The 17,415-nt window shown below is 46.8% G+C and overlaps 2 protein-coding genes and 5 non-coding genes across 8 annotated transcripts; 4 read left to right on the forward strand and 3 right to left on the reverse strand.

The window, feature by feature from the left end:
* Positions 1–501: 501 nt before the first annotated feature.
* Positions 502–3,689, forward strand: LOC137591515 (protein downstream neighbor of son homolog). Of its 2 annotated transcripts, XM_068309569.1 has the most exons (12): positions 504–1,215; positions 1,293–1,361; positions 1,443–1,643; positions 1,717–1,895; positions 1,973–2,048; positions 2,118–2,220; positions 2,322–2,403; positions 2,482–2,622; positions 2,704–2,902; positions 2,987–3,056; positions 3,125–3,255; positions 3,327–3,689. In XM_068309569.1, exons 1-12 carry the CDS (start codon positions 799–801, stop codon positions 3,465–3,467), a joined length of 1,809 nt encoding a protein of 602 aa, XP_068165670.1. In that variant the 5' UTR covers positions 504–798; the 3' UTR covers positions 3,468–3,689. The 2 variants fall into 2 exon arrangements, with proteins under 2 accessions (XP_068165669.1, XP_068165670.1); XM_068309568.1 differs by having other exon boundaries at positions 502–1,215; positions 3,125–3,689.
* Positions 3,690–3,931: 242 nt separating this feature from the next.
* Positions 3,932–4,003, forward strand: trnad-guc (transfer RNA aspartic acid (anticodon GUC)). The gene has a single exon. It is a non-coding gene; the product is annotated as a tRNA-Asp (tRNA).
* A 265-nt stretch (positions 4,004–4,268) lies between these two features.
* trnak-cuu (transfer RNA lysine (anticodon CUU)) lies at positions 4,269–4,341 on the reverse strand. Its single transcript has one exon. It is a non-coding gene; the product is annotated as a tRNA-Lys (tRNA).
* Positions 4,342–4,522: 181 nt separating this feature from the next.
* On the reverse strand, positions 4,523–4,595 carry trnam-cau (transfer RNA methionine (anticodon CAU)). Its single transcript has one exon. It is a non-coding gene; the product is annotated as a tRNA-Met (tRNA).
* A 1,050-nt stretch (positions 4,596–5,645) lies between these two features.
* Positions 5,646–17,326, reverse strand: LOC137591594 (N-chimaerin-like). Its single transcript, XM_068309690.1, has 16 exons — positions 17,002–17,326; positions 13,053–13,129; positions 12,664–12,743; positions 11,469–11,507; positions 11,325–11,380; positions 11,208–11,239; positions 10,960–11,073; positions 10,473–10,599; positions 10,235–10,396; positions 8,096–8,173; positions 7,532–7,616; positions 7,236–7,409; positions 7,075–7,152; positions 6,860–6,997; positions 6,668–6,773; positions 5,646–6,581 (listed from the first exon to the last, which is right to left on the reverse strand). Exons 3-16 carry the CDS (start codon positions 12,680–12,682, stop codon positions 6,410–6,412), a joined length of 1,380 nt encoding a protein of 459 aa, XP_068165791.1. The 5' UTR covers positions 12,683–12,743; positions 13,053–13,129; positions 17,002–17,326; the 3' UTR covers positions 5,646–6,409.
* On the forward strand, positions 13,316–13,389 carry trnai-aau (transfer RNA isoleucine (anticodon AAU)). Its single transcript has one exon. It is a non-coding gene; the product is annotated as a tRNA-Ile (tRNA).
* On the forward strand, positions 16,181–16,254 carry trnai-aau (transfer RNA isoleucine (anticodon AAU)). The gene has a single exon. It is a non-coding gene; the product is annotated as a tRNA-Ile (tRNA).
* Positions 17,327–17,415: the final 89 nt, after the last annotated feature.

A 17,415-nucleotide genomic window follows, 5' to 3' on the forward strand; every position in this document is an offset into this window, starting at 1 on the left:
GCCTAAGGTCATTAGACATAAATTCAAAATTAAATCATAGATTTGGCACCTGAGGCACTTTGGTTTCACTCCTCCAGCCTACAAACAGATAAGAGAATTGATTTAATCGCTTGGCGCTTAGCTGAGCTTCAGATGTGATTGATGACCCACCCTAATGACAAACTAGAGAGAAGTTAACAGGCAGCCAACATTTACATACACTGTATGTGCTATTAATCACTGTGACAGAGGGACAGAGGTGGCGACAGCAGAGAGAAGACAGCAAATAAACAAATAAAGTCATACATAAATTAAGAAAAAATCATGAAAACAACAAATGTATTTATCTACTTGAAAGCTGTCAGTGGAATCTAATTTAAAAATAAATGATTGAGACTCAGTCTTGAAGCCGTATCCTAGATACTTTAATGACCTCTGGAAAAGCTAGTAAAATATAAAACTTATGTTATAGTATACACCTTAACTGGAGTTTGTAGTAAATGTGATATTTAAATGTTCTTTCTTTAAAACTAAAGTATAAACAAATATAACTTCATGGCATGAAAATCGGTCCTATAGTTATTTATTATGTTACACTTTCGAAGCGCCAGATTTCAACGGTCGTCCATCAAAATCGAATAGATTTTCCAAAATCCCACAACCCCAAACGCAACACGCGCAGGACTTGTTACGTCACAAAGCTGCGCGCCACATTTGTAAAGTGCGGAAGGCAAAACGGCGATACACAGAGGAACCCCGCTCTTTTAAATATTTTACCGTTGATTATTTACTATTTTTAACACACTGCTCGTCACCGTAATGTCTCAACATCCTGGATATTCTCCCAGCTTCAAGCTCCCGGCGGAAATCATGCGAATGAGGCGGAAAAGAGCTCGCAGCTCGACCGGCTCGGGCTCCGCTGGCAGTCCGGGACAAAGCGACTTATCTCCGGCGTCCGTTCGGACGTTCTCCCCGGGGCCGCTTTTCCACAGCCAAACCCAACCGGGGTGCGGGATAAAACGCAGAAACCCGTTCGCGAATATCGACAATACTTACAGCCCGAAAAAGAAACTCATTATTTATAATGACGCTGGAAATGCCGAAGCTGCGGAGGTGAGGAAGCCGTCAGAGGAGGAGGAAGAGGCGGACACAGAGAGGAGGGAGGCCCGGGGAGAGCGGGCCTTCAGGGAGAAGCTGATGCAGGCAGAAAGACGGGAGCACCAAGATTCTAGCAAGGTGAGTAAAAACCTGCGTTTTCTTTCACGAATTTGGAATAAATAATGTTTGTTTTGACGTCCTGTTCTTTTGTTTAGATCCCTTTCTCTGAGGATGACTCTCTGTTTGAAGAAGAGGAGGAAGATGTTAAGAGTCCCATCATGAAGGTTTGGCTTCTTTTTATTCAAGGATTTTCTCTTTCTTTTGATTTTGTGTCTCCATTTTTCAAATTTTCACGTTCCTTCCAGAGTCCCCGAGCCGTGGCGCCGGCCTCCATCGCTCCCCCCGTCTGCATCGAGTACCCGTCGGACTGGAGCCTGAAGACTCGTCTCCTCTTCACCTCCCCGCTCCCCATGTCGTGGGCTGAACACCCCAGGGCCCAGGAGGAGGCGCTGGGCCTCAGCCAGCACTGCAGATCCCAGTTCAGCTCCCTGCCGCACAGCATCCAGGTAGATCCTGGCGTCGAGACGCGATCCGTCCCTCTCTTTGAGTCCTTTTCCAATCCTTTCCTCCCTCCTCCAGGATCCCAAATCCTGCTCGGAGCTCCGCTGCTCCTTCCAGCAGAGCCTGGCTTACTGGCAGCACCCCTCTTTTCCATGGATCCCCCTGTTCCCCCGGATCAACGCCGAGAGGAGCTTCGCGCGGAAGAGCGCCCCATGGGCGCAGGATGCCTCGCTCCAGCAGAGCCTCATGAGCGAATGGTGAGGGGTGTTAGCTTTAGCACCAAATCGAGGTAGAAGACACTATTTAAACGATTTCTCTGATGGTTTTTCCTCAGGTCGGTCAGTCTGTCGTCGCTCTACAGCCTGCTGAAGGCCAGGTTGTGTCCATACTTCTACCTCTGCTCCTATCAGGTAGGTGGAAGGTTTCTGCAAACGAAGCAGCATTTTATTCCCTTTTACAACTTTTTATTCCGCTGTCAGTTTACAGTGTTGTTCCGAGCTGCTGGTCTGGGGGGGTCTGGCAGCATCTCCGCATTAATCTCTCCTACGACCAGAGGGCTGAGAGACGCGATGAAGGCAGAAGGTGAGGCGATGGAACGGAAATTACAGAAAGGTTTTTCAAATATTTCACCATAAATTCAGGATAAATTCAGTTTTTTTTTACTAATTTCTGTCCCTGTTCAGACATCGAGTTCAGCTGCCCTCTAGTGGAGGAGAAGAGGAAGAGCAGGGAGCACAAAGGAGCCGAGCAGGAGAAATCCCAGGAGTCCGTATAAATCCTCAGTTGATGCAACAGGAAACACACGGAGGAGATGATGAATAAAAATCGTAGTTTTAATCGCAGGTGTCGCGAGCCGACAGAGGATGATGACGATCGGGGCGATGAAGGAGACGACAACGATGATGAAGACAGCGGCTTCTCTTGGTTGAAGGAGATGGGAGTCCAGGACCAGATCAAGACGCCAGACAGAATCATCTTGCGGATGTATCCTCCCGTGACGCCGCTAAACGAAATGTTAGGTAGCTCCTCCCCCAGCAGTGTGTGACTCCTTGACCAGAGCTGCAGGCGAAAGGGGGGCCACGCCGTCTCCCTGGACCACAAACCAGAGTCCGTGGTGCACGTGGAGGGGTCGCACACTTTCACCCTCATCAACTTCCTCATCAACTGCAAGGGTCTGGTGGCCGCAGCCGGATCCCAGGCGGGGTTGCCCCCCACGCTCCTGGCTCCCGTCGCCTTCAGGGGGGCGGCGATGCACACGCTAAAGGTGAGGAAGGCTCGATGACAAAGACGCGCTCATCATCGTGTGTGTGAACGGATCTGACGGTGTGTGTGTGTGTTCCATCCACAGGCCCACAGCGTGAACGTGAAGAGCCGGGTTGGGTGTGCGTACCAGAACATCAGCAGTCTGGAGGTCACGGGTACGCAGGATCCGATCTCATTCACCATCGTTCACAGGATTTATTTATTCACAAATATCTTTGTTTAGGACCCGTCCTCCCCTCCGCCCTACACGCCATCACCACCCTCCTGAAGACGGCGCAGAAGGGAAACTTCTCGGCAACTCTTTACACACACACACCTACCGCCGTCATGAACACACATGTCGCTGAGGAACAGGTAGGCCCAACTGAAACCTGGAGTTTAGTCGTAGAGAAGATGCTCTCACCCCAGCTTGTGTTTGCTTGCAGGGTTCTGGCGGGTCGGCGGACCTGTCCTCTTGCGGCATCCATCCCGCCTCCATCCAGCAGCTCCAGCAGCCGTCCAGCCTGGGAAAGACGGCGCTGACCCACATCAGCATGACCGACTACAGCTACACCTGGAAGAACTGATGCAAAACAGGCAGACGTTGTAATAATGAATGTAAACGTTCAGATGGAGGCTGGGTTTCAAACTGGACTGTTCAGAATTCATTCTTAATCTAGACAAATATTTGCTAGAGTTATTTGAAAATGTAATCTGATTACTTTTGATTTGTTTTCAACGTTAATTTTATTTTTTTAAAAATCAGATCAGCGCTTTTTTCAAGTTAAATTTGGTGAAATAAATGTGTTCTGTAGCGAAGTTGTGTTGGGAATTGTTCACGTCTTGAACAACAGAGGGCGCTATACGTCGTTACTGGAGACCATTGAAAAAAAACCTTGAGGAAATTTATTAGCTAAAAAAGTCTTTAATTTTTACACTTTTTTGTAACTGATACAGTTTCGGCGTTTTGAGGTGTATTTTTGTCGGGAGACTTTTATGATTTCGGTCTTACATAAAAATAAAAACACTACACGGTTCTCTCATTGACAACTCCTCGGTAGTATAGTGGTAAGTATCCCCGCCTGTCACGCGGGAGACCGGGGTTCGATTCCCCGCCGGGGAGAACACGCTTTTCTTTCCCTCACCCTCATTGTTTGAAAAACTCCTGAAATAATATCTCTTTCTTTTTGCCATCCTGATAAATTTGTGAATACCCGTTTGTCATCACATTCTAACTGTGGATTGTTAACGCATCATGAATACAATCACAGAAATCCTTTAGGATCATATTTCCATATAAATGCAAAAATTGTGTCGCGTTGCCATAACGTACACTGTTTTCTACATTATACTGTAATATCGAAGAATTCTCCAGAACAAAAGATATGCGCCCAACGTGGGGCTCGAACCCACGACCCTGAGATTAAGAGTCTCATGCTCTACCGACTGAGCTAGCCGGGCATACATTTCATACATCATGTCGCCGTTTATATTTCTGCCAACCGGAAGAGCAGTGGTTTGTTTACATTATCTAAATCAGATTTGGAAGAAAGGAAAGAAAGCAGCAAAAATATTTCTGCACTTTTCGATGCGGAAAATGCTACTCGTGTGTGGTGCTATATGGGTCCTAAAATCAAAAGACTGCCCCGTGTGAGGCTCGAACTCACGACCTTCAGATTATGAGACTGACGCGCTGCCTACTGCGCCAACGAGGCTACAAGTATTATCATCGAAATGTAAGATTAATTATCATACCAACAGACGGATGCTATGTATTTATCCCTACGCTAGAAGACAAAAAGTCGTTTCTTACTTCATTTTTCGATGCCCTATCCTCGTCTTACACCGAATCAGTCCCATACCCCTACTTCCTGCTGCGGAAGCGTTTACATTTCCTCGGCGAGTCCTGTTCACACAGCTGATGGGAAGACGCCTTCAATTAAACACCAACCAATGAAGGAAGGTCAAAGGTCACGAAGTCAGGTGACGTAAAAACTGTTTAAAAAAACAGGAAATATAAAGCAGACAAGAGAAAGTTGAAACACTGAAGGGAAATAAACAGGTTAAGTACGAAATTATATATTTAATGATTTAATTTCACCACGCGCATAACATAAGATATATAAGAAACGACATCTTGATATCAAAAAGCAAGTTATTTATCACTTCCGGCCAGCAGGGGCGCTGCAGCTTCGTCACTGGAGGACTTTGGAAAAACTGTATCAAAATTGTATCAAAGTCTATTTTCTAATCAATCACTGATTCGCTCTTGATGAAAAACTCCTAATTTTAAATGAAAATATGTTTAATCAACAATGTGTTGGGGTTAACTTTGCTAAGGGGATCGCTATTATAAAAATATGAAAATGAGATTATTGTGGGTTTTTGGTTAATTATGTTGAAAGTGTTACAGATCAGAGTGATATTGTGTTGAAGTTTAAAATGTTTGGTAGTTTCTTTCGGACAAAAAGGATTTTATAGATAAGTATGCACAGTAATAGTAAAGGTATATACCGGTATATAAAATGTTTACGTTTAGACAGATATACATTATTGATCCTGGGGGACATTCAGTGTTTTTGTTAATGTGTTTGTTTTAAAAATATAATTTAAAAATTATATTTTAATCATAAATAATAGTAAAAGGAGACCGGGGTTCGACTCCCCGATGTGGAATCGAACCCCAGTCTACAAGAAGTAATTAGTCTGATGGTTCAAGAGTTCAAATAAAGAGACAATCATTCATGATTATTAAAAACATTGATGTCACTTTAATGGTACATTCATGTTGATTCAAATCTAACCCTAAATGGACTGAAAATGAAGGAATCCATCTTTGAATGGCACTGGATAAAAAAAACCCCAAAAAACCTTTAACACACTCCTTCACATCACAGACGATCGGCAACAATTAATACCGCCTTCATCACAGCGGAACACCTTCCAAACGTCGTCACGCGTCTGCTAATCTCATCATCATACGTGTTGTTTTCATCCGGACAGAAACCAGGAGCTGGAAAGGATTGAAAACAGAATAGGTCCAAGACACGAGTTCCACTGAGAGGAACGTGTGTTGCAGGTGATTCGTTCATTCATTCATTCATTCGTTCATTCATTCAGCTGTCAGTGCTTCAGGAGGATCTAAACGACGCCTCGATGCCTCCTTCATCCCACCGGGATCGGATGGAGTAACAGAAGGACCCGGATCACACAGTGTTTCCTCTTACGGTGAAGTAGTGTGTAATGACTCTGTGAAGATCCTCTTTTAATGAGGTCACATTCCACTTTTCTCCCACATGATCAAAGATGATTCATTCTTATCTAGTTGCATTACAGGTTTTCAGTCAGTTGAGTTTATCGTCTTGTATTTTAAACGCGTTGAATCGCTGCATCCTTCCGTCATCTCGTCTCCATTGGTTTTTTTGTTTAGTTCCTTCATTGTTAAAAACAACTTTCCTTCATGTTTGCTTCGCAAAATCAACGGATGTTTACGGACGTCTTCGTCGGTCCTCGTCTCTCCGCCTTCCTCTCAGAACAGCACGTCTTCGTGGCTGATGAGCGTCTCCACGACGAGTCTCTGGTATCGGATGTCGTTGAGCGCCGTCATGGCGTCCAGCTCGGGGGCCCTCATCAGCGTGGGGCCGAAGACGATGCCCAGGTTCTCGCTGGACATGAGGTTCTCCTTCTCCTGCTGGGTCACTCTGGAAGGAGAGGACAGAAAAACGTTAGGCGACGGCGTGGCGACGGGCCGGCGAGCGAGTGGCGTGGCTTTCGGCGCCGTTCGGACCTCTTGAGGTGAGCCATGAGGTATCGCAGCGTCTCGTAGTGAGCCGGCGGCAGCAGCTTCAGGGCCTCGTGGAGCGCCTCCAGACGTTTCTCTGGGTCGGCCACTTCTGCGAAGCGCAAAAGAAACAAATAAGTCGCGTTTCCTCGCAGCTTAGCTAGCGTTCAACGGCTACGTAAAAACCCGGAGACCTACTTGCGGCTTCTATGAAGCGTGGGTGGGCGTCGTACGTGATGAGGGGGATGGGCAGCTCTCTGAAGTACAGCTTGAGGGCTCCGGTGATGATGTTGATGTCCTCGTACGCGTTGGAGGAGATGTCCGCCTTCTCTCCGTCTGAAACGACCAGAGACGACCGTTTTTCACGCTAACGTCACCGACGTTTAACGACGATTGCTAATGGCGACGCTAACCTCTGTCGAAGGCCAGCTTCACGTCTTCGATCAGCTCGCTGAAGCCCGATATCCGGTACAAACCCTCCGACTGCAGACCTGGAGGAGGACGAGAAGAGGCTTTAAACGCTCTTTGAGAAAAAAAACAATCATAAAACAAATTGTCATTTCTAAAGACGCACCTCGGGCTTCCAGTTCCTGTATGCACATGTCGACCACCATGGGCCGCTTGCTGTTGTGGGCTTTGACCAGCGTGGTCAGGTCGCAGCTGTACACCTTCTTGACGTGCCTCAGGTCCGGCTGGCAGTCGTTCGGCACCACCTTGGAGCACTGCTTGTGGACGTTCAGCCCGCAATCTGACGGACAAACGGTCCAGATCGGTTCCAGGAGCTTCAACTTCCTGTCTCGCTTCACACATGTGAGTGTGTGTTCCGTGTCGAGCGCGTCACACACACCGGTGTGTTTGTGAGCTTCTTACCTGCACACTTGACTCCTTGAGCGATGAGGCCCCACATGAAGTTAGCGCAGTACTCGCACCAGTGGGGGCCCCTGAACGTGTGAACCTGGAGGAGGAAGAGGAGGAGGTGATGAGAGTCATGTGACCCAGAAAGAAAGACGAGGAAACAACTGGAAGAGAAGGAAGATGGAGAGACTGACTCTACAATGAGATGCTAATGACCTCCATTATCAGTGCTCTGTGTGTGTGTGTGTGTGTGTGTGTGTGTTTGCCTTGACTTCTGCGTTGGGCTTCTCATTAATGACTCCTTGTAACGTGGAAAACTGGATCTATAGCTCGAAACAGAAGATTAAAAAACCTCCGAAACCAGAAATGTAATTATCGCTTCTTGTGTGTGTGTGTGTGTGTGTGTGTGTGTGTGTGTGTGTGTGTGTGTCCTAGTGTTCTCTCAAATCAATTTGAATAAGACGCTGTGAGCTGAATCAGCGCTTTTGGCATCATCTCAAACACACCACACACACAGGAGACGAGGAGGAGGAGGAGGAGGAGGATGAAGGGGGGTGGATGAAGGGGGGAGGGGCTCACCTTGAAGTTGTGGACCTTCTCGTACTTGGGCGTCAGGTCGCTCTCCCTCAGGGTGGCCCGCCGCACCAGAGACGTGAGCTGTGAAAGGGCGAAAGATTTGATTGGTCGCCAGAAGGTAGAAGCAGGGGAGGTGAGTTTTGGGGGGGCGGAGCTTCTGCCGGGATCCGGGGGTCCGCCGGACGCAGGGACGGAGGGGCCGGACCCGGTGAACAAAGAACAGGTCTGGATTCGCCTGCGTCGCTTTTTACCCCTTTTAGCAACATGCAACTCCCCGCTCGGCATTATGGGAACTGTAGTTTGATGCAGTTTCCACAAATAATGAAGAATGTCAAAATCCAGTTAAACCAGTCAGAACACAGAGGATCATGAAATCAGAAATCAAACGATAAGATTCAAAAGTCGTCCAGAATAATTGATAATAATCAAAATAATTAGACTTTCAAATAATAATGAATAAAAAAATTAAACATCCCAAACCGAGGAGCCAATTATGTCATCTGAGCACCACAAAGATCAGCCAATCACATCAGCTCTTCATGGTGATGCTGGCTGCATGCTGCAAATCCAGTTCACAACAAAAACCAGATGCGACCGGCCAATAAGAACCCGTCTTTAGATCCAGGAAACCAAAACGGCAACAATTAAAAGTTCATTTCAAGAGATTTGGAAAATCTTCACTTCTGGATGAACTTAAAAATCCTTCCGTTCACCGGACGGATGCGTCAGAACGAGCGTTCCCTTCCTCCCGGTCTGGTGCAGGTGAAGCGCTGCAGCTCACATGGTTCAGTTAATCCGCTTCTCCTCCCCCCAGAGCAGCGGAGGAGGGGGGGGGAGAGAGAGATGGAGAGAGAGAGAGAGAGGGATGGAGAGGAGGGAGGGAGGCTGAGCTACGGCGATCCATGAATTTAACGGGTCACATTGAGAAGAGAAACGAGCCAATCAGAGGAAGGGGATTCTTGTCGTTTGTCACCATGGAGAGAGACGCGATATTTCATTCATTCTTCAACTCTTTTTTTTGATCCCGAATCTGAGTCGTGTGGTTAAATCCTGTGAAAGGATTAAATCTTAGATTATGTCCCAAAATTTTTTAAATAAAATACGAAAACGTCATTGCACTAGGAGCTAGTATGACTAAACCACTGTGGCTCAGTTAAAAGAATTGAGTTAGTTTGAGTTTGAGTTTGTGTTCTTCTGTTATCACTCGGGGATTTTCGCGAGTCCAAAAAAGCTGTAAAGTTTTAGCCTTTTTATTCCTAAAAATAAGAACGCCACTGTGGCTACACAGGCTAAAAACCTTGTAGCCAATCTGGAATTTACTCCGCCGGTGGCGACGTGGCGAATGGCTAGCGCAAGCCCAGGTTTATTGCCGCGTAAGGAAAAATATTTTCACAAAAAGGTAAAAATCTGATTTAGATGAGAGGATACAGACTCCAAACGGGGGGAGGGAGGGGTCGCAGACCTGCATTCATCCCATGGGGGTGGGGGGGTGGGAAAGGGGCGGGGGGGGGGATAATTTTCCACCTCTGGTCTGAAAGTCGCGGCCGTTCTGCTTCGTCTGCAAATCCACCCGATTACGACACACACACACACACACGCACACACACACACACACACTGACAGTGATGCATGAGGTGCGGTGGCGGTCACACATCGCAGGTCAAACGAGGCCTCGAGGCGAAGCATCGTTGTGTTGCCGTGCCGATGTTTGTGCTCTTCTCCACACGAGTCGGACGACGATGACGATTAAAAAAAACGATTCCGTAACTGAATGAAAGTTATTTTTAAAAAACATTTCATGTCGGGTTTTTCTGTTTTTTCAGAGCGGTTTCTGCAGGCGGATGATGTTATGTAACTTCACTGCAGAGCTTTTGGCTGGAGGCCATCTCTCCTCTGCATCCCACCGTCCTCTTCCTCCTCCTCCTCCTCATCTCGCTCCCCTCCGATCCGTCTATCTTTAACTTGCACTAGCCTCTAACTTTCCTTCTTTAAACGTCTCAGATTCCCAATCCGAACTCGAATCGGCCCCGATTCTGACACCCCGGAAACATCCGAAAGATCTTTCTTCAGTTTGGATTCAAAAGTCCGCCTAGCAACACCGTTATAATTCAAAAATGTACGTGTGTGTGTGTGTGTGTTCACCCTCTCTTCGGCGTTGCAGGCGTCTTTGGGGGGGGCGGGTCCGTCCGGCGCCTCCGGGCTGAGCGGGAGGTGTCTTTTGGAGGCGGGCTCCTGGCTCAGGGTGGTGTAGCCCACGTGTTCGTAGATTGGGTTGATGGTCATCTTGGCGATGTACTCAGCTGCCTGATGGGAAAAAAAGACTCAATCTCAACACGACACCCTTCATTCTACGCTAAAGGAGGAACCAACGCGTTCACACCTTGGTCTCGATGTAGAGGGTGATGAGGCCGTCCGTCACCAGGTCGTGGATGGACTCGAACCTCTTCTCCCCCACAAAGTGCTTCCCATCGTGATAAAGACGGAAGTTTCTGGTCTGGTTCCCGAACCTGGAGGGGGGGGGGCAGGAAGTTACTCTTTCCTGATAGACGACGGACTGTAAATCGAGTCTTTTGAGGACTTTGACTCGCAAGAGTGTGAAAAGGGACTCAGAACTGGGCCTAAACCTCCTCTGCTCCTCCACGGACACGAAGATCATTAACCCAAAAATCCATTAAGGGGATATTTATGGAAGCTAATTAGGACTAAAGGGACACAAATGTCCAGGTGCATGATGGGTAGGGCTATGTTTAGAGCAAAATGACCCAAAAAAACGTATCAAAGTGAACCGCGGACTCGTTTTAAAGTAAAGAGGATGATGAAGACGAGTCATCAAACCGAAGTGGGCGTTAGCGGGCGCTCTGACGCACCTCAGGGCCAGTGTGTACGTCCCCGGCTGCCTCTGGCTCTCCCGGATGAGGTAGCTGCCTTCGGCCTGACTCAGCAACTGGTCGGCTTCTTCCCTGGAGATCATCCCGTGGTACCTGGAGGAGAACACACTGATTAGAGATGGTAGACAACCTGGAAGGAAAGCAACTTTCACGGTATTTTATCTGCTAGACGTTGAAGGAATGTGCCTCAAATAGACGTTTGACAGAAAGAGAAAGGACCGACTCACTCTCTCCCGTAGTATTTAGGTCGGTTGTCCACCTGCAAGAGAAAGAATGACAGTTTTTCAGCTGTCAGACGGCAAAAGGCGGAAGAAACCATTTTGAAGTAGCCTCAAACGTCTCACCTCGCAGGTGCAGGTGAGTCTCCGAGGGTGTGGCGCCTCCTGCTGGAGCTGGTACACTGTGGGAGAAAAAAAAAGTCAGCAAACCATAAGAAACACGCATGTCGCTAAAAAACATGCTAAGAATCTGAGTGTCATGTGACTTACGGTACGACTTCCACACCGGCGGCCTGTATTCATCATGATCTGAGGACAGATTCAACAACAGCAGCGACGTTACATCAACAGCGCCCCCAAGTGGACAGGATGAGACATGTTTTTGACTTCACAAACCGTACAGAATAAAAACGGTGGATTAATAATTAGATTTATCCTGTGATGTGGACATTCTAATTGCTTCTGCTGCCATCGCCTCCCCAAAACCGACAAAAAAAAAAAGAATCGTTGATGACATCACAGTTTCCTCGCTGTTTGTTCAGCTGCCACCAAACACAAAGGAAACTGAAATTGATCGAAGCGTGAAAACGATTCCATGCAGCATTTATGCAAAAGAAGAAGGAAATCACTTCCAGCCCCCCCCCCCGAGCGCTCAGATGGAGTTTGGCTGAACTCCATGAAAATCCGAGAAAATCCCTTCAGGCTCCAGTTTGACGCTGAATTTATTCTGAGACTCAATTTGTTCCAAGAGGACATGAGAACAAAAACCACATCTGATGATGAATATTAGCGCGGAAATGAAGACTGTGCTGCCCTTTGACCTGTCGTACGCCGTCTTCCATCTTCTCTGCACAGCTAAAACTAACAGTCTGCTTCCTGTCTCTGTGTATTCCGAGTTCGGTCTACAAATCTTATCTATCCAGCGCTCGACTGTCCCGGCATCCTGTCTTCAAAATAACTCCAAACCCTCCCAAGCGTCTCAAGGCAGCAGATATGACACGATTATAAAGAAACCATAATCATAAAAGCATGATCTCGCTTTCATCTAGATATTTTTTCTTCATTTACAGATGCGTTGAGATCCATTTTAACGATCTAACTAATCAGCTTAATTATCTCTGGCATCAGCGATCAAACTCTCCTTTATATAAAAATAATAATTTCAGTCTTCCAGATGAGGATTATCATCTGGATCCATTTTTTTCCCAGTAATCTGTTATCACTTGTATTTATATTATTATTATTATTATTGAAGATGCACTTTTGGAAAAGCAGTATGTCAATAAGAGTCACGGTTAAGATGATTTAGTGGTTTTATCCACTGATATCTTGTAACACAAGTGCAACGCTTTTATTTTTGAATTAAATTTGTATTTAAAAACAAGATTTGGGAGAAGAAAAAAAAGGATTTAAGAGATATAATCCAAGACTCAGATTTTGATAGTAATCCGGTGATGCTGCTTACCAAAGACATTTAGTGCCATCTTGATTCAGTGATGAGATGAAAAATCATCCAGTAGATCCAAACGTCGCTTAGTTTAAATCCTGAGAGCAAACAGACAAAAGAGGAATGAATGAGAGGTGGTGTGAATTAAAACGGCTGAGTCACGATATGCGATAAATGATGAAGCTGAGATCACGTGAAAGCTAACATTAGCGGCTTCGGCTCTGCGTTACTTTGCTGGTGGGTTGAAACGAAGATAAATGTGTTGTTGTTGTTGTTGTTTTTCAACTACACCGTAAACAAAATATTTTCTCCGGTAAACAAGCCCGACACAACAACCTCTGCTTCTCACCATGAGGAAAAACACAGCGGATACAAAGGAAATCTCACGGTTAGCGAGTGGTACTCACGTTCACATCCATTCTACATTGTGGTCGCCATCTTGTTGGGTCACGTGAGCAGTCTCGCCCCTCTCGGTCCAAGGTAACTATGGTAACCGATAGATATATAATTTATTAATCCCGGAGGAAATTGCTCATATCTGCTGCTCATATCCTACTGACGTCATCTCACGAAGAAGAAGACGACGAAGTTTTCGCTTTGAATTTCGGTTCAGGCATTAGAGACGTGATTATTAGTGGTTAAATACATTTGGTTTCTCGTTTTTAGCACTGGCCGGTTAGCTCAGTTGGTTAGAGCGTGGTGCTAATAACGCCAAGGTCGCGGGTTCGATCCCCGTACGGGCCAGATACGATTTTCTTGTTTTTAATTCTCAAAAAGTTGTAAGGGCCAAAAAAAACAAAACCGTTTCCTAAATAATTGTAACTCTACGTAATGTAAGAAACAATAAAGACTCCATTCCATTAATGATGTAAAACACTAGATAGATAGATAGACAGACAGATAGATAGATAGATACTTTATTAATCCCGGAGGAAGTTGTATATATCCACTGCTCAGGCATTACACAACGAATAATACTGGATAAACCTCCAGGACAAAAACAAACACTGACATCACAGGACATACCGCAAGACATACACTACACTAACAGACACATGCAGCACTAACAGGACTTATATACTAAACTATAACTAAAATATAAACAGTATAAAATTTAAAAATAAACAGTATAAAATTTAATTTGATTAAATTCATTCAACCCCATACTGACCTCGCAACCCCCCCCCCCCCCGCTCCCCCCGAGAGAGTCATTGTACCCCCTGTTGGCACAGGGCACGAAGGGGGACCTCAGCCTCTCTGTGGAGGCGCTGTGTGACAGCAGTCTGCCGCTGAAGGTGCTTCTCTGCTGGGAGAAGGTGGTGTGTAGGGGGGGGCTGGTGTTGTTCATGATAGCCTTAACTTTAGACATGGTCCTGCTCCCCAGAAGCGTATCCACAGAGTCCAGGCTCAGCCTGACCACTGAGCCCGCTTTGCAGATGAGTCTGTTCGGACGGTCCATATCTCCTTTCCTGGCCCCCCCACCCCAACACACAATGGCGTATGACAGCACACTGGAGACTACGGACTGATAGAACATGAGAAGGAGCTTAGGACAGATGTTGAAGGAGGCCAGCCTCCTCAGGAAGTACATCCTGCTCTGCCCCTTCTTGTACACACAGTTGGAGTTGAGTGACCAGTCCAGTCTGCTGTCTAGCTGCAGTCCCAGGTACTTATAGTTTTCTACCACCTCCACCTCACTGCCTTTGATGATCACTGGTTGTGGAGAGGGAGGTGCCCGCCGGAAATCCAGCACCATCTCCTTTGTCTTGGAGACGTTGAGCTGGAGCTGGTTCTGTCGGCACCACTCTACGAAGTCAGCCACCAATGCCCTGTACCCCCCCTCATCACCCTCCTGGATACATGCCACTATCACGGTGTCATCGGAGTACTTCTGTATGTGGCATGTATCCGAGTTGTGCTTGAAGTCTGATGTGTAGAGGGTGAAGAGAATGGGGGAGAGAACGGTCCCCTGTGGCGCCCCCGTGCTGCTGGTCACCATAGAAGACAAACTGTCCCCCAGACGAACGTGCTGGGGTCTGTCCGTTAGGTAGTCCGTATTCCAGCTCACGAGGTAGGGGTCCACAGCCATGGAGGTCAGTTTATCCTGCAGGAGCTGGGACTGGATGGTGTTGAAGGCACTTGAAAAGTCAAAGAAGAGCACTCTGACGGCACAGCCCCCGGCATCCAGGTAGGAGAGTATGCAGTGGAGGAGGTACAAGACAGCATCGTCAACCCCAACCTTGTCCTGATAGGCGAACTGGAGAGGGTCCATAGCACCCTGCACCTGTGGACGCATGAGCTCCAGGACCAGTCGCTCTAGGGTCTTCATTACGTGGGAGGTAAGAGCGACCGGTCGGTGGTCGTTGAGCTCAGTAAGGCGTCCTTTCTTGGGTACAGGGACAATGCAGGAGGTCTTCCACAGTGATGGGACCCTCCCCAGCCGCAGACTGAGGTTGAACAATTGTTGCAGGGGGTCCCGAAGCACAGGCTCGGAGGAGTCTTGGGGAGACCTTATCTGGTCCAGCCGCCTTGTAGGGTCGGAGCCTCCTCAGCGTTGTCGTCAGCTGGTCTGCAGTGATGACGGTCTCCGTCGTGGTGGGAGCAGGAGGTTGTGGCGAGGTTGGAAGTCCAGTGGTTGAGGTGGGGCCGTTGAGCTTCGCAGTTCTTGGAGTGGGCTCGGGAGAAGTGGCAGGGGTGGAAGGAGAGGAAGCACAGGAGGAGGGAGCATAAGTGGAGCGGTTTGCAGGACCGGAAGAGGCCTGGGACGACGAGCCGGGAGTGGTGGGGGAGCTGAACCGATCGAAAAAGCTGTTTAGTTCATTCGCTCGGAACGGTAGGTGAGGGCGGGAGGGTTAGCAAAACGTTAGATTCAATAAAAACATGATTTGGGCTCACACTTTACAGAATGTCTGGCAACAGGTGTTCATCAGAGTTTAAGGTGACTGACGAGAATCAGTCTTCACACTTGCATTTACACAAACTACCATGTGGTGTCAGTATTTAGCTGCCGTAGCTGCTTGATCTGCTGGACGGAGGTGAGGTGCTGCGATATCATTTTGATTGGTCCTAATAATAAATTAATACTTGTCTACCTTCATCCTACGTAGGTGTTTCCAAATGGTGAAAGATGAAGTGCTTCCTTTGTGTTACATTTTGGGACTAATTTCAAAATCCAAATGTAAACTGGTTTTATTTTTTTCCACGTTCTCCACAATCACATCTGACTATGCTTCTAACGATACGACATTGCGCAGCGATCAGTGAATAATGCTCACATTCTAATCTATTTCAGTCGCCATCTTGCTGAGTCACGTGAGCAGTTTCGCCCTCGCGGTCCAATGTTACCATGGTAACAGGTCCTGCTCACGGCCGGGAAGACGTCAAAGTTTTCGCTCTGAACTCCGTTTCGTGCATAATAAACTCAATTTATTTCGTGTAGCAAGTCAAGTATTATAAAAACAATATGAAGAATTACTGCAGTTATCAAAACGTTAAGTTAGTAATAAAATGCAAACTTACTTTTCCCACGCTGGTAGGCCGGTTAGCTCAGTTGGTTAGAGCGTGGTGCTAATAACGCCAAGGTCGCGGGTTCGATCCCCGTACGGGCCATTCTCCTTTTTTCCACCCCAGACAAATTTTTCAAAAAGTATCCCCACCTGAATAAACTCACTTTAAAAGTCTCACGCTGTCACGTCGTCACCAACTTCACCCACTATCTGTCAATCAAGCTCCCAACCAATCACTGCGCATCTGCCAGAAGGAATCACGTAAAACAATGTGACGTAAGGCATTTGCTATGTTAGGAAAAGAAATAACTAAACATGGACTTTCCAGTTCACATAATTTTACAGTGTCATAAATGTTCCAACAATATTCATGCTTTTGAGCAGAGAGTCCAAACAGCAGAAAACGTCAACGAATTCTGAGTGAAACTAGCTGGCTGACCAACGGTCTGTCCAGATATGGTTTCCCTTTGGGATGGGACAATCGATGTAGTATCCAAAATGCTCCTCGGGCTTCTGGCAAAAAAAGTTTTTAAGTAACTACATACAGTTCTGTTCATGTAGTCAGTCATGTGTTTTATCATGGAATTTCCACGGGTTCCTGCTGGTTATAGTATACTGTAATTCCTTCATGTTTTGTGGGACTGATTTAGAAGTCACTTCCAATGGAGCTCAAAGTACTACTTTTACCTCTGGTGTGTTTATCAGCCCTACTGACCCCTTTTCACAGAGGAGTTTTTCTTTTTTAATTTTCTGATTCTGCTGTCCTCCTCAGCACAACAAAGTCAACAATCACCCTCATCTTCTCATTTTCAATCCCCTATCTGATCCCCCGTCAGCCTCTCACGCTCACCTTTGCCTCCTCCTGCAGCTCCTTTGCCTCATCAGAGGACTGCCAGCAGTATCTCCTCCTTTCTTTGTGTAATGTCCTCCTGTGCTGGAAGAGGCCTTTCTTTATCTCTTCATTGATTCCCCCGCTGGCAGACAGCTCCTGTCGGGGTAGTTATTTCTCTTTAGTCGATGCTGACAGTCTCCTTCTCTTTCAGGACTTTGACCTTAACAGCAGCCGACTGACTCCTTTTTCACAAACTATTTCTTTAATACAGATTGCAATGAAAATGTTTCCTCGTCTTAGCTGCGTAAAAACTCTCGCATAACCTCATACTAAAATCTCAACTCCTACTTTTTGCTAAAAATATGCTTTATTAAAACTATTACCCCAGAAAAAGGCAAGACTGTACGTGTCAACTAGTGTAGGTGGGCCTAA

Source organism: Antennarius striatus, chromosome 24 (assembly GCF_040054535.1).
Source record: "Antennarius striatus isolate MH-2024 chromosome 24, ASM4005453v1, whole genome shotgun sequence".
NCBI classification, from domain to species: domain Eukaryota; kingdom Metazoa; phylum Chordata; class Actinopteri; order Lophiiformes; family Antennariidae; genus Antennarius; species Antennarius striatus.

Excerpts from the sequence above, each read along its gene's own strand:
- LOC137591515 (XM_068309568.1), top strand. The coding sequence starts at position 799 with ATGTCTCAACATCCTGGATATTCTCCCAGCTTCAAGCTCCCGGCGGAA. Across the intron at positions 1,362-1,442 it reads TTAAGAGTCCCATCATGAAG|AGTCCCCGAGCCGTGGCGCC; the intron begins GTTTGGCTTCTT and ends CGTTCCTTCCAG. Across the intron at positions 2,404-2,481 it reads GAGCAGGAGAAATCCCAGGA|GTGTCGCGAGCCGACAGAGG; the intron begins GTCCGTATAAAT and ends TTTTAATCGCAG.
- LOC137591594 (XM_068309690.1), bottom strand. Across the intron at positions 10,397-10,472 it reads CCCTCTACATCGAGACCAAG|GCAGCTGAGTACATCGCCAA; the intron begins GTGTGAACGCGT and ends TTTTCCCATCAG. Across the intron at positions 8,174-10,234 it reads CCTGCAACGCCGAAGAGAGG|CTCACGTCTCTGGTGCGGCG; the intron begins GTGAACACACAC and ends GCCCTTTCACAG.